This window comes from Chenopodium album, chromosome 15, assembly GCF_948465745.1.
Source record: "Chenopodium album chromosome 15, dcCheAlbu1.1, whole genome shotgun sequence".
Taxonomy (NCBI): Eukaryota; Viridiplantae; Streptophyta; class Magnoliopsida; order Caryophyllales; family Amaranthaceae; genus Chenopodium; species Chenopodium album.
This window is the reverse complement of record NC_137848.1, coordinates 1017215-1032784: the sequence shown is the minus strand read 5'-3', so window position 1 is coordinate 1032784 and position 15570 is coordinate 1017215. Positions and strand designations below refer to the sequence as shown.

The 15570-nt window shown below is 32.0% G+C and overlaps 1 protein-coding gene and 1 pseudogene across 2 annotated transcripts; both read left to right on the top strand.

The window, feature by feature from the left end:
- The first annotated feature begins 427 nt into the window (after nt 1-427).
- On the top strand, nt 428-3449 carry LOC145581493 (uncharacterized). Its single transcript, XM_081638505.1, has 3 exons — nt 428-1356; nt 1580-2059; nt 2888-3449. Exons 1-3 carry the CDS (start codon nt 879-881, stop codon nt 3166-3168), a joined length of 1239 nt encoding a protein of 412 aa, XP_081494631.1. The 5' UTR covers nt 428-878; the 3' UTR covers nt 3169-3449.
- An 8466-nt stretch (nt 3450-11915) lies between these two features.
- LOC145583433 (agamous-like MADS-box protein AGL30) lies at nt 11916-15487 on the top strand (annotated as a pseudogene). The gene is made up of 12 exons (XR_014100123.1): nt 11916-11957; nt 12022-12173; nt 12406-12591; nt 13389-13445; nt 13536-13554; nt 13662-13729; nt 13929-14021; nt 14219-14315; nt 14398-14439; nt 14573-14700; nt 14912-15265; nt 15375-15487. The product of XR_014100123.1 is annotated as an agamous-like MADS-box protein AGL30 (transcript).
- Nucleotides 15488-15570: the final 83 nt, after the last annotated feature.

The following is a 15570-nucleotide window of genomic DNA, read 5'->3' as shown; positions in this document are numbered from 1 at the left end:
AAGGTTATGACCGAATCTATTCAGTTAATAAATCTATAAACTCTTTTTACACGGTCCCTTACTACGTAATATAAAATTTATCTCACTCTGATTAATAATTCATATTTAAAACAATTCCAGTCTCTAAATAATTAGCATTACATTCTTGAGTGTATACAATTAAGTTAGAACAGTCCCTTACTAAATGATCCTAAATCGTCAGTGTCTGTTAAATACGAGTAATTAATCCTACGACTTAATTTAAAAAAAAAAAACACAACAAAAAAGGACTCCTTATTTAAAATTTTGTTTTGTTTTGGTTGGGAGTTACATCAAAAGGTCATCAGTCAGCAGGGTGTTTAACAACTTGGAACCAGTAGTATTTATTTTAACTCAATAATAGAGATAGAGATATCAATATAGAGATAGAGAGAGAGAAAGGCTTTGTTGTAGGTTTCTGTTATAAACACTTTTCCCATTTTTCAATTCTTCTCACATTCATATAACTTCTCTTAAATTAAATTAAATCAAATCAAATCCCCCTCTTTAATTTATTTTCCTACCCCCTTATATTTCTCTTTGCCCAAAACTTGTCACCAATCATTCCTTTCATTTCTTTCTGAATCCTGATTTTCAAATCTCTTTCTCTCTCTAGAAAATTTTGCAACAAATTCAAGAAATTTTTACAATTTCTTTGTTAACAGTAGGTTTTTTTTTTTTTTTTTTTTTTTTCCCTACAAAATTTGTTTGTCAGAAAAACAAATGTAGGCATGGCCAACAAGTGTAGTAGTTGTTTTTACTATTAACCAAAACCACACTCCAATTCCTTCATCTACAACTATTAGAATTCCCTTTAAAAAAATACTGCTCCGTTTCAGATTAGTTTACTCAATTCGTAAATGGGTATGAGCGCGTTTCCAGATTTAACCTCGCTCTCGCTTAGGAAACCCATCTCGTTCGGGGCAGTGCCGGCTGCTTCGGAACAGCCGGCCGCCTCGAAGAGCAGGGGTTTCCCCTTTCTAGGTAGTTTTATGATCCCAAGATCAGACCACACTCAAATTAATGAAGAGCAAGAAGTAATTGAGGGTAAAGTGTGTGATTTTGGAGATGGGTTTGTTGAAAAACATGGGATTTCTAGCATGGATCTCAATGCAAGTTTTAATAAAGATGAAAACTTTTATGAAAATAATAACTTTAATAATGAAACTAATAATATTAATAATAATAATAATAAAGTGGGTTGTTCTAAAGAAAGTAGTAAGGTTTGTGCAAGAGGACATTGGAGACCTGCTGAAGATAGTAAGCTCAAGGAACTTGTTGCTATTTATGGCCCTCAAAATTGGAACCTCATTGCTGAAAAATTAGAAGGAAGATCAGGTAATTTTTTTTTTTTTTTTTTTAACCCCTTTCTAAATTTTCATTCTATTTATACATACTTTGTAATAATAATAAAAATTTACATGAAATTATTTACAAAATAATTTGTTGGAAATATTGTGACATCATGGCTAGTAATTATTATTATTTTTTATTTAAATTATTATGATAATCTTTATTAATAAGTATTTTGGGTGGGTAAAAATAAAATGAAATGTTGCAGGTAAAAGTTGCAGGTTAAGGTGGTTTAACCAATTAGACCCAAGAATAAACAGAAGGGCATTTACAGAAGAAGAAGAGGAGAGACTAATGCAAGCACATAGAGTGTACGGTAACAAATGGGCAATGATAGCAAGACTTTTTCCAGGAAGAACTGATAATGCTGTTAAAAATCATTGGCATGTTATTATGGCTCGAAAGTATAGGGAACAATCTAGTGCTTATCGTCGGAGAAGAAATCTTATTGTTCATCCACAACAACAACAACCACCGTCTTCGTCGTCGAGTTTTCCTAACAGTTATCATCTTAATCCCATGAGGTCGTCTTCGTCGTCGTCTATGGAGGAAGATGAACAAATGCCTAGTGCTTACAATGGTGTTGTTTATGGTGGAGTTAATAATATGATCAGCAATCAATCTTCTTCTTTTCCAAGTAATGGTAATGGGTTTTGTGGGCAGCAGTCTCCTTTCGATTTCTTATCAGGTTAGTTATCTCCGTTTCTTATTAATTGCAACAAAAGTTAAAATAAGAGTTTATTCTCTCTAGGTTGATTTTGTTCAATTATATGTATATGTGTGTTGTTTTTAAAGAATATTGTACACCTTGCTGTTATATCTAATTCATGAATTAATAACCTTGTTTGAAAATTAGGAATTATGGTACGTATCAAATTGTGAAATTAATCAAGATTTATGAGTAAAACAATGTAACGGTTTTTCCCATACGTAGAATGATAGAATAAAATTAATTCGCTTAGTTATGGATTATTCCATAAGTTAATGTTTTTTTATCAAGTTAAATGACAAAAACGTACGAGGAGTCAATTAGAGAAACAAAATTGTTAACATGAGATTAAGGGTCTGTTCTCATTTACTGAACTGAACTGAACTTATTAGAGCTGAACTGAACTGAATATTTTATGAGAGAATGAAATAAAGAACTAAACTGAACTTATTAGAGTTGAACTGAAAATAATCTGAGGAGAACAGAGCCTAAATAAACCAAAAAACGTGAGAGAAAAATAAGTTAAGATAATGTTAATATCGTTACGAGTTAGGTAAACAACAGTTAATATATAGCTAGCATAACTCTTTTAACCCCTACCATATGCACATACATACTTTTACTTGGTCTATGCTAGGGAGATCGAACAAAAGCATAAGATACACCAAATCTTAAACACTAACCAACATTTATACTTATATGTATGCTGATCTCATACCACATTTATTCCTTTGTTATTTTTTCAAATATTGTTACATTTTAATATTTTTAGCATATGTGTTGATTTGTGCATAATATTTTGGGCAGGTCCAAATAATAATAACCAAAACATGGTGAGCATGTTCAGTCAAAGCAGCTGTTTGGATAGGCCAATACAAATGCAAATACAACAACAGCAGTCTTACTATTGTTACTACTACAACAACAACAATAATAACAATAATTCTTCTCTAATTTCACTTCCCCAAACAGACCCTTATTCTCTCTCCTCACAATCTTCAATTGGAGCAACTGGAGGCAGATCAGATGATAATCCTACTTCTTCTTCACCACCTTTCATAGATTTCCTTGGTGTTGGTGCTACTTAATTAATTATTAGAAGATTTTAATTTTATTTCATTTTTTTTAATCTTAACTTTTAATTTAATTATTATTGTTCCTAAGAAAATGGAAGAAAAAATTGTAGAAAGTAGATAGTGTTAATTAATGGATTGGATATGATATGATCATCTTCGAGTCTATCTATTCAAAAACTTCTGATAAAATTAGAATGATACCGAAAAAATATGATGGATCGATTATGTGGTGTTGTGTGGTGTGTTTTTTAGATTAACTCTCCCTTTTTTTTTTTTTTTTTTTTGAAGGCAAGTTTTTAAGTTTTTTAGATTAACTTAGAAATTACTATTAATGGTTAAAAAAAAAGGTGGGAGTGTTTTCCTTGTATAAGTTAAAAAATATGACAGTTTAATCATATCATATCATAAATCATCATGACATTATTTATAAGTTTAATTTTATTGTATGGGTGAGGCCACTTGTGCTAGATTGAAGAGTTGAAGTTATATTGGAAAATGAAAACCATCGTTGTCGATGTTTTCTTGCAATACGTTGTGGATGGATAGAAGGTCTTAAATTTGCAGGAGAACCAACGGTCCAAATATGGTTTTCTGTTAAGTTATAATCATCATCTTGTGTTGGAAAAGTAACAACTGATCTCAGATGTGATAGCTTTATTTACTAGGATTATGTGTTTATTTTTATTATAAAGTTTTTTTTTTGTTTTTTTTTTTTGGATAACGCCTATAACTCCATAAGGGTCTCATGTACATAGTAATTCCTCTGTTTTTTTATTTGCATCAGTTTGATCAGTACATTTGTCGAGACGTAACTTTGACCGTTAATAGCTTTAATTATTAATTAGTAAAAATTATAATAAAATTATTTTATGAAACTAGACATTATGACGAATCTAATGATATATTGTATAATAACATTTATTTATTTTATAGAGGTGAAAAAATTAAGTCAACCATAATATGTGAATAGCGCAAAAATCAAAGTGATGCATTTGAAAAAAAAACCCGGAGGGAGTAGTATTATAAAGTTGGGGACATTTCTCTTAAAGGTCGTATAACTTGTATTACTACCTTTGTTTTATTATTTGCAACGATTTAGAGTATGAGTTTAAAATGTTTAATCGTTGCAATTAATATGAAACGTAGGTAGTAAAAGAAATATCAACTCTATAAATAAGACGACATAGTGACACTTAATTTGTGAGGAATAGACTAAATAAGAGAACATAGATAGATAATCACCATACAATTGGGTTCATGAAAATGTAAATTGTATTATAAAGTTGGGGACATTTCTCTTAAAGGTCGTATAACTTGTATTACTACCTTTGTTTTATTATTTGCAACGATTTAGAGTATGAGTTTAAAATGTTTAATCGTTGCAATTAATATGAAACGTAGGTAGTAAAAGAAATATCAACTCTATAAATAAGACGACATAGTGACACTTAATTTGTGAGGAATAGACTAAATAAGAGAACATAGATAGATAATCACCATACAATTGGGTTCATGAAAATGTAAATTATGATAATAATAATGAAGGTCAGGTCACTTAAGAAACACCTTTTGTTAAGAGACTTTTATTTATAGGGCTAAAAAGATTACTTGAGCAAGATTGCAATTGAATTGAATCAATTTAGGATCGATCAAAGTCTTTTTAATTTTTGCTTTTTTGCTGATAAACTAATTAATTACATATAACTCCCTCCAATCATTATTTGGCTCATAAATTTTTTTCTTTGTGATTTCCATGAATACATATGGTCAAAATCCTTAAATTTGATTTGTGTTTTATTACTCGAGTATGATTGTCGTATAAACTACAATACCGAGATTTATGGTTAACGTACATTTAAGAGAATAATTAAAATAAGCCTAGCTCCGTTCACATCAAGATTATTATATTGACATTTTACTTTTAAAACACCATTTCTTTCTATCAAGCTAAGATTTAAGGTTAACAAACATATTTTTGATGTGTTCATAATACTGAAGTTGCACCATTGAGCTGAGGAGTACATGTCAACGTTAGGTTAACAAACATATTAGTAACACGTGGTGTATACTTAATTACTTATCTTTGCCTACAATAGATAATGTAGGGGGTAACGCTTGGTGTGATAGCTTTAGTTTGTGTAAGCTTGGTGGCCGTAAATTCGTATTTACTTGGTGGTGAAAACCATCAAAAACATGATGATTGATGAGAATGATAATAACATAAAGAATCAAGAAATTAGAAGGTAGCTAAAATAAAGGAGTGTGGGGAAGGACTTAGTTTGTGTCTAGCTTTTGTCTTAAACAAAGAGGTAGGGAAATTGCAGCAGTTGCGAAGCAATATGATGGTAACGCTTCAACATCCTTAACCTTGAGCAGAATCTTTAAGGATTTTATTATGGTAACAATTACTATTACCTAAGGATAACGGTTACCCCTCTTCTATTACCTCTCAAAAACGGGTCTGTTCTCATTGACTGAAATGAGATGAACTGAACTTATTAGAGTTGAACTGAACTGAAATGAATATTTTATGAGAGAAGGAGATTAGGAGCTGACCTGAACTGAGCTGAATTGAACTGAACAGAAAATAATCTAATGAGAACAGGGCCTTAGGGTAACAAATATCCTTATCCTCCTCTTAACAAATACCTTTTCTATAGTTAAACCAAACAATTGAAAAGGTAATAGTTAAATGACTCATTTTCCCCCTCTTTCCTTTCCACTTCATTTTCATTTTCCGAACCAAACGGTCCCTTCGATTAATCTTACTCCCTCCAGTCCTCCACTACTGAAAGATAAACTTAGATCACTTTTAGTTTTTGAGTGTTTTAAACAATTAGATTCACTTACTTGGCGAACAATTGTATTAATAAAACCTCTTACCGCTACTGCCCTACATTAAATCTTCTACTAACTATAAACTATCTCCGAGTATATTTGCCTTCTACTTATATTAACTCATCTTTTACTTTATATCTCCAAGTATATTTGCCTTCTACTTATATTCACTCATTTGTTTCCCCAAACTTTCTTAGAAACAAAATTTTATCATAGTAAATTGAACTTATGACAACACAGGCAGTATTCTCTAGCCGTTTACTTTTTGTTGCAACCTTTTGACATACAACTCTTACACTTTTAGTCAATTTGTAGTAACTATAAGTGAACGGAGGAAGTATATAGTATGAAAACAAGCTAGCTACCACAATCCGTAGTATTGAAATGGACCGGAGAGAGTATGTATCTTCCTATATGAACAAAGCTAAGGGGGAAAAACCAACACACAAATGTTAGTACTAATTTGACTCAATGGTCCAAAATTGGTCCCATTAGGGTTGAATGGTTGGTTTCAATAGCTCATAAATAGGACCAGTATAAAATATTCGCCAACATCTATTTATGTAAGTTTTAAAAAGGGGAACATTGATTATGTAACTATCCATTTCACAGCTCACAAACGAATACTTGGTGTTATTAATATTTCATTTTCATCTGGAGTACACACTCACTGCATTTGTGCCAAGTAATATACATAACAATTATTTTTGAGTTTTCTCATCAAAGTCCTTTTTATTTATTTATATGTACATAGTAAACAAATATAAAGAGTTAATTTTAGACATGTGATATATGGGCCAATGAAAACAGCAAACTGTTTGAGGCAAAATTATATGCTTGACAGTTTATAATTAATTTTTATTTCTTTTTAGTACTCTTTTTTCATATTTTTTGCAGTTTGAATTTAATTATCTAAGACAATATTGGTAGCCCATTATTATTATAAATGAATTGGGCCAACTAAAGAGCCAAACATAAACTGCCAAACTTTTCATCCAACTTGTGATATTGCAATATCATACTATTGTGGTGAAATATCTTTCATATGAAATGTTTTTTTTCTTTACCATGCATTGTTTATTATAGCACTAAATTTCAGGTTGTACTACGGTACTGGCTAGAGAATTTATTGAGTTTCAATGGCATACACACGTTTGTCTTGCAGAATTGTTGATGATAATTGGCCCAAAAGAAGAAGTATAATTTTTGACCTATTGCATCTAGATATGGTTATTTGGTTGGGACCGTTTTGAGCCATAATAATAATAATCTAAAGTTGTTTTCTTCTTCTTTCAATTATTGCAAGCTAAGTATTGTACGACTTATATATAACACTTAGATATATTATATGATGTTCTTAGGTGCATATCACATCTTTGTGGTATAAAAAAGACCTTCAATCTATATTTATACCTAATTATATAAACACATCTGGCAATATTTAGATGCAGGCCGGAGTGGAGGTTTAGACCTGCTTACGTGGAATACAAACATAATTCTTAGTGTAATGCATGATAACAACGAGAGAAATTGATTTATCAAATGATAGATATTTGAAATTCATCTGTTGGCACCAATGGTACGTGCAATTGTATGTATTGCACCCTCCACGCATTGATTGACATAGCCGACTTTGGTATATGATCGAGTCAAAATCGACTTTGGTTAGCCCATACCGGCATTGGCATGAGGCCATGAGCACAATAATTAAGCAACAACTAGTATATAGGACATAGAATGAAAGGTTTAACGTTACTCTAGTGAATAAACTTAATGTACGTACTACTCAGGAGTATTATACTAGTGTGCAGTGTATGATTGAATAATTTGTTGAGAAATTATAGGCCGGACGTACAAGAAAGAAAATATATTAAAGTGGCAAACAACTTTTATAAAGAATCCCAGAAATATTCAGTGTCATTATTACATTGATTTAATTTTATTATTATGACGTCGGCATGGTATAAGAAATCGATGATCATAATAGAATTAATGCATTGATTTAATTTTATTACATTGATTTAATACATGCGAAGATCAGATTGAGATAACTCATGTTCGAATTCATATATAGGGGTTGTTACTACATACCTAGATTTTAAAATAAAGTTTGGTTAGAAATTCTTTTTATTAAGATATGTTCATCTTGTCTTATTTTCATTTATTTCAAATTTAAAGATAAAAAGTAAGTTCTAAATTCTAATAAGTTAAGTGTATGGCGATCCAATGTTACTGATTAATAAACAATAATATTTCGGATAACATTTTATTTGTTAGCTCTTCCTTTGAATATGTGGATTGGTCTCATGTGAAAGGGAATTTTGAAGCTCATCGCTTAACTATATCAGTACATACCTTTCAGGGTTGAGCAAACTAAATATGTATTAGCCATTGCCCAAACAAAGTATTTCCGTATGTACTCATGGACAATTTGTCTTCTAATTAATATACTCTTTCACTCTGGGTCAAAAATTTAAAAGTTAATTGCATCATTAATAAGCTTAAATAAGTTGATATCATATAGCATATGGCAATTCAATAAGGGTTAATGGGTAATTCAAACTCAATTCACAACCGTAATAAATTCTAATAAGTCCAGACAATCAAGATAAGCTATTGAATGTTTCTAAAACTAGCTAGGTGAATTGATATACCCTCGAGTTTTAAAAATAATCTGATCCACGTTAAATTTTGTCCCGAATGTATCTAAAAATAGATAATTAAACCTCCGAGTTTATATAATGACCTCCTTCATGTCGTGAACGATGGGTTTATTTATTGCTGCATTGATAACGAACAATGGCATCAGATCAATATCATGAGCCTGACCCTGCTGACTGCTGAGCCGGATCGGAGGGAGTGAATAATTCTGTTGCTCCTCTATAAATTTTGTGGTTATGTATCGTTCGTACAAAGATGAATAAGCTTGCAGAAAAGTTCTGAAAATGGTCTTTTGCTCTATTAATAAGCTTATATTATATGCTTATTATATCGTTATTAATTATTATTTTTACGTTTTATTTTGCTTGTTCTACATTTAATGTTTCTTTGCTACTCTAGAGTTAGTAGAGTAGGCATGTTTTTGAGTTTTTCTCGCTACTTAAAAAAAGATTGAACTACTCGTATATAAGTAATATATTCCCTCGAATTTTGTAGTTAACTTTAATAAACTTTGACTATGAACGAAAGCCATTATAAAGATTAAAAATCATATCATGTGAGAATGTGGGATATGTTAAATTCGTTTTGAGATGGATGTCTATTTTATTTTATAATTTTATAAAAATTTAATTGAATATATTCACGATCATCAATTACATGCATTTGGGATTTTGAGATTGTAAATATCAATATATAACAAATAAAAAATGATTTTTTTTTTCTTCTTTTGGTGCTTAGAGGGTCACAAGGGGACGGTGATAAGAAACAGTCTCAAGAACAACTGAAATCAGGTGGGAAGCTCTAACCACATGAGATATCTCTCACTTTAAAAAGAAACGAATGTAGTAAGTTCAACTCAGTTTTATTAGGATAAGGTTGATTCATTAGGTCAATTCAATTCAAATTCGATCCTTTTCAGATTTGGTAGAATATGGGTCGGATTGATCAAATTTAATACTTCCTTTGTTTTTTTTAGTTGACTCGTTTCTTTAGTCACGTTTGCCAATGCACAAATCTAACCATTAATATCTTTAATTTTCGATAAGTAAAAATTATAAAAATATGATATTTATAAAATATATATCGTGACGATTTTAACAAGATCCCACATCACTATATTTTTCATTACATATAAATCACAAAACACGGTCAAAGGGAAGTGTGTGAATAGTGATAAACTCATAACGTGCCAACTAATAAAAAACGGAGGTAGTATTGAAATAAGGTTAATGTTAAACCAGAGTAATTATTGAGTTATTACCTTACTATTGAGTCACTATCAGGGTCATTGATATATCATTTTTCATATCGTATCATTAACATTTATTGGTTATTTAGTTAGATTATTAGTGCTTGTATCAGTTTTATCTTTAAGCCAAACTAAATCAAATTAATCATGACATATCAATAATAGGTTAAGTTTAAAATTATGTTTGGTTTGAAATCATGTCGAATTAAATTTAGGTCGAGTCAAAACATACATATCATATTAAATTGAGTATCTGTTGGGTCAAATTCAGGTCTGGTCAAACTAGTGTCAGTTAGAATTCAACTTGAGTCATGTTGGTGTAGGATTGTGTTTAGTTGAGTCAAATTTAGATCCGAGTTGAGTTCAGGCTGATCACATATCGAGGTTGGTCGTGAATTTCTCGGATTAAATCAGGTTATATATAGTTTGAATGGATTGTGTTTTTTGGGTCGAGTTGGTTTTGATTCCTCTAGTATGGACTATGGAGTACATTTATTTAGATTAGGGCGAATGATGAATTATAAAAAGTTCTTATCAATGTGAGCAACTAGCCTAGTTAGGGTGCGTTCTATTCGCCTGATTTTTACTTATCTGAACTTATCTTAATTTATTTGATCTTATCTGAACTTATTAGCCCTTATTAGAACTTATTTCAGTTATAAATTAAACTTGAGTAGTCCTGATTAACCCTTATCACAACTTATCTGAACTTATTTTTCCTTAACTTATCTTATCTGGACTTATTAACCCTTATATGAACTTATTAACCATGAAATAAGTGAAAATAAGATGAACAGAATAGGGTCTTAATTATTAAAAGTGATATCAAATCTTGTTCATATCATTTGTCTCATAATAACTCTTTTTATTTTAATTAATTAATTAATTAATGAACTTTAATCATAGGATTCATAGCCTTCCAAATCATGTAACATCATTAGTTATCCTTTTCTTTATTATCAATCTAATTTAAAAATTATAATAATCCAGCTTTTAGTTGGAAAAATGAAAGGTGGAAGAGCAACGTAAAGTGGATTCAATGAAGAGAGAAAGTATGATCCCGATCCTCCCGCTTTTTCTGGATGACCCGAATTTGTAGCATAACCCATCCCCCATCTTTCACTCACTCTTTTTAAACCCGCTTTAGATTTAATAAATTACTCCATCTGTCTCTAAATAATCGTATTTACTCGCTAACAAATTTTATATCCCTTTTCCGTTTAACAGTGTGCTTGTCTCTCATCCCAGATTTTTGGATTTCGTTTTGTTACACTCAATCTCGTATTTCCTTTACTAGGTATTCTTTTAATTGTTTTTATAATCATCCGCCAATTTTAATTTTTTTTGCTTTTGATGGGTTGTTAGACTTGTTACCTTATCCTATGAAACAATTATTTATTTTAAATTAATTGTTATTGAATGATTTACTTGGGTTACTATGGTTATATATATAATTATTTATTGTGTATTTTGACATTATAGTTTGTCTGATCATGTTTATGAATAAGGGTAAATACATTTTGTTGTTTGGATTAGGATGAATACATCAAGGATGGATATAAATGGAAGCAAGAAAAAAAAAATCAACGTTTTCATGAAATTTGAAGTGTAAATTGGGTTTAAATTTGAATGATGATGATGATATAATATCAAAAGTCATGTACTATTAAAAAAAAAAATAATTCAAAGGTCATGTTGACAAGGTGGCCTCCAGAATTTGAGATTTTAAAAGGTTGTTAACATCATCATCTCATTACTCAACAATATTGTTAACATTTAAAAGTCGCCTTTTTAAAGGGTTGTTTTTATTGTATCATCTCATGACTCGACAATATGGCCTTCCAGTTTATAGGTTGATGTTAGATTGGTAACATTTATATATAGCTATATACAGAACTCGACCTTTTTTAAAAAGGTGTTTTCGTCGTCTCATGACTTGACTATGAGTTTGTTTTCATCATCATCTTATGACTTGACAATGTGGCCCTTGAGGCTTCTGGGTTGACAAGGTATGGTAAATGTTAGACACTGGTATGAAGCTCATACAGATGAAGTAACATTTAGTTATAGAACTCGCCTATTCTTCAAGGCTGTTCTCATCATAATCTTTTGACAAGGTGGCCTTTCCCACTTACAATGTGGTTATTGCTAGCAAGCCAGACAAATCCTCAACTCTTGTTCGACCCTTGACTATGTTAGTTTCATTTACGGGTACTAGTCTCTCTGCTATCGGAGGGATAAGGCTGCATATATCGGAACAAGATCGATGGTAAAGACATTGGGATAATGTTATTGTGTTCATGTCTTTGTTGGTTACCTCAGTTTGTGGTGCATCCTGTTTCAGAAACATGAATATATAATGTGAACTGTTGATTATGTCATATGAAATGTTGATGTATAGCAGTTTTCATAGTTAATGGATGGTTGAGTTTATGCATTTTAACTTGAGGGCAGAAACTAAGATGTTCACTGGTTAATCTGATTTCTGGTAAATGATGCAGGATGGGAAAGGTTAAGCTGGATATAAAGAAATTAGAGAATGCAAGCAGCCGTCAAGCCACTTATTCAAAACGGAAACATGGAATCCTGAAAAAGGCGCAAGAGCTGTCTATATTGTGTGATATAGACCTTGCCCTTGTCATGTTCTCACCGGGTGGCAAACCTAGCTTATGTTGTGGAAAGCACCGGTACTTATTACATTTTATGTCATTTTTGGTGTATGCATAACTTGATGCATTTTAACATTCATTAGTCATTGTAATTACATACTAGGTTTGCTTGTTGCCTTCTTTCTTATGTGAGAAAAATTGACCAAATTACAATCAACCTGTGTTTGGTACTTTTGTGTTTCTGGTTTATGCAGAAAGGCCTATTACTCTATCCACTTGATAGATACTTTTTGACCAACCTGATATCATTGTGTATTCTTATAATCGTCGAATAGAAGTGTTAAGAACTTTATGTGCATTAAGGTTGTAACAGAGAACTTTACAGTTGAGGTTTTATGGATTCCTTAACTTGTGACAATTTAGTAACCTAATGACCTTCATCCAATCTTTTACTTTCCATATCTCTGAGGTTGCATCAGTGCTAACCAAGTTGATTTGCCATATAATACACGATGTTCTAGAAAACTGCAAGTCTGCATTGATAGTACAAAGTTAAAACAAACATACAGAGCAGATAATTTGATGATGCCGAAACAGAAAGTAGGACTCTCAGAGTTGCCTATTGTAGTTAGTATTCTTCAAACAATGATTATTTGTGTGCTTTGATATACATTTCTTGTTTTGCATTGATGCTACAATTATTGTGCTTCTTCCTTGAGGCAAAAATTATTGTTTCTTATGATCTTTACACTGTTGGTCTAAAGTTTCTGAGATTTTAGACACAAATAATCAGATCACTGTTAAATAAATTGTTATGGAGTTGATTTTAGATTGTAGTTACTCGGTTTCTGAGCACACTTTTTCTTATGTAGCAGCATCGAGGAGGTTATTGCAAGGCTTAATCATTTACCTCCACAGGAGAGGACAAAAAGGTATGCATTGAACGTTTGTCAAATTGATAATTAAGTTCGTTACATGCATACTAACCTAGCTATCTTTCCTTGTTCTCTGAATTGAAACAGAAAGCTGGAAGGTCTTGAAGTAAGCCTTGCATCCAATACACTTCAATTGTTGATTTTCTTAGAGTTAATGTACTGCTGCTAGCTTTGCCTGCTTAAGAGCTTCATGTTGCTTCTTTGAAAGTCTAGGCACTGAAGAAAGCGTACAGGAAGAAGTCAGAACATGATGTAAATATAGAAGATTTTCTTGATTCAAGGTACATTATGGTATCGATTTTTCTTGTATTCTTATGCTGGAATTGTTGTAATACATGCATACTTTTCTTTTTCGCCTTTCTAATTTCTACGTATGTTCTTTTCCTTCACCAGTAAACCAACAATTAAGGTATGCATGGAACCGAGGTACTCAATGATTATCTATGATATGATCAGCACAAATTTTAATATTTGAACCAGGGTCGGTTCTTTAGAAAATTGTTTTCCACAGGATGTGACTGACCAGGCTTCTAGACTACAAACAAGAATAGCCGAGATCCATGAAAGACTATGGTAATATTTCAAACCTCCACACGCTGCTTCTGGGTGTATATAGCTAGCTGATCATGTTCAAATTCTGTCCTCTTCTGCATCTTCCCCCTGTCACTACTTCTGGTTGTATATTGTTCAGCGTGTTTTTTTAAATGTTACATTTTATCTAGTTTATTTTTTGATGCAAACATTTATCTAGTTTATGAAATTGCCTTTAGGTATTGGACGAATCCTGATTGTGTCAGTGATTTTGGACTTCTGATGCAAATGGAAGATTCACTTGAGAAGTCACTTGGCCAAATTCAAAGGGAAAAGGTAATCTTCCTCCACTAAGAACTCATGTTTTCCTTGACAGACTCTGGATTAAGTAGTTAATACTCAAAAAAAAAAATTGCAGGAAAATTTTCAAAAGAGGCGTCATTTGGCCCTGGAGAATGAGGTAATGCTTTCCATTCACCTTGAGAAAAGTTTTTGGGAGCTTTGGTTACCTTCCTTCTCTCCCCTCAATCTCTCAAGAGTCTCAACCATATTGAAAAAGCCACAGTAATTGCTTGTTATCTATCGTTTCGCAGTTAAAAGAGAGCATGCAGCTACCCTTTCAAGCAAATGGTGGACAACAGCTTCAGCCCTTATTATGGACCCCAAGTGATAGTTTTCAGAATATGGCTCTAATTCAGGAGCCAAAGTTACCTACCCAAAGGTCAGTCATAGTCTGAATAATTTTCACAAAGAAACTCACATTTTTTTGTGTAAAGCTTTTGATTTACAAAACCCAGACATTAATTTTGGATAATCAATGCATGCACAAGTTTTACTGTCAACTTAGAGATATTGATTGATGTAATATCAACTGAAAGGCACATCTGTTCTTTTAGATAATAATCCAATTTCCATTGTATTTGCATTGCCAGGGATATAGAGAGCTGCACTGGTTCTACGTCTGGCAGCTATTTTGGTTGTCCAAGCACAAGTAGTAAGTCGGAGGCAAACAGCCCCGGTCAACTAAGTGGGATAGACAATATTGGTCAGGATGCATTTCAGGGGCTTCAATTTGGCGGGGTATATTCATATCTTCCCTATGGCCTCAATTTGCCCGGTGATAATAGTAATCTTCAGGCTATGCTAGGTTTGGACCAACGACAAAACACTCTTGTTTATGATGCTGGTAAAAATTATCAGCAAACCTTCCCATGCCATGATACCAGCAATAACTTTCCACCAGATACTCCTGCTGATTTTGGATATGGAGACCTTTCTAACTACCAGGTATTTTCCGTCTTCTCCCTGATTTTGTTTTCCACCTTCATTCAGACAAATTTTTCATTTTAACACCATCTTCCTGCTCTTCTAATTACTGTAATTTTTTTCATTTTGGTGGCAGAAATCAATTGTTCCTGCTCCTGCAATGCCTTCTATGTATGAGAGCATGACCGGAGATTCCAATCACCTACTTACTATTCGACAATACTCCTAACCATAATACTTGAGTAGTTGACATTCTTTCTGATCCTACTCCTTATTTACTATATACATATAACTCTACCATGGGCGATTGTACGCCCCAATATAA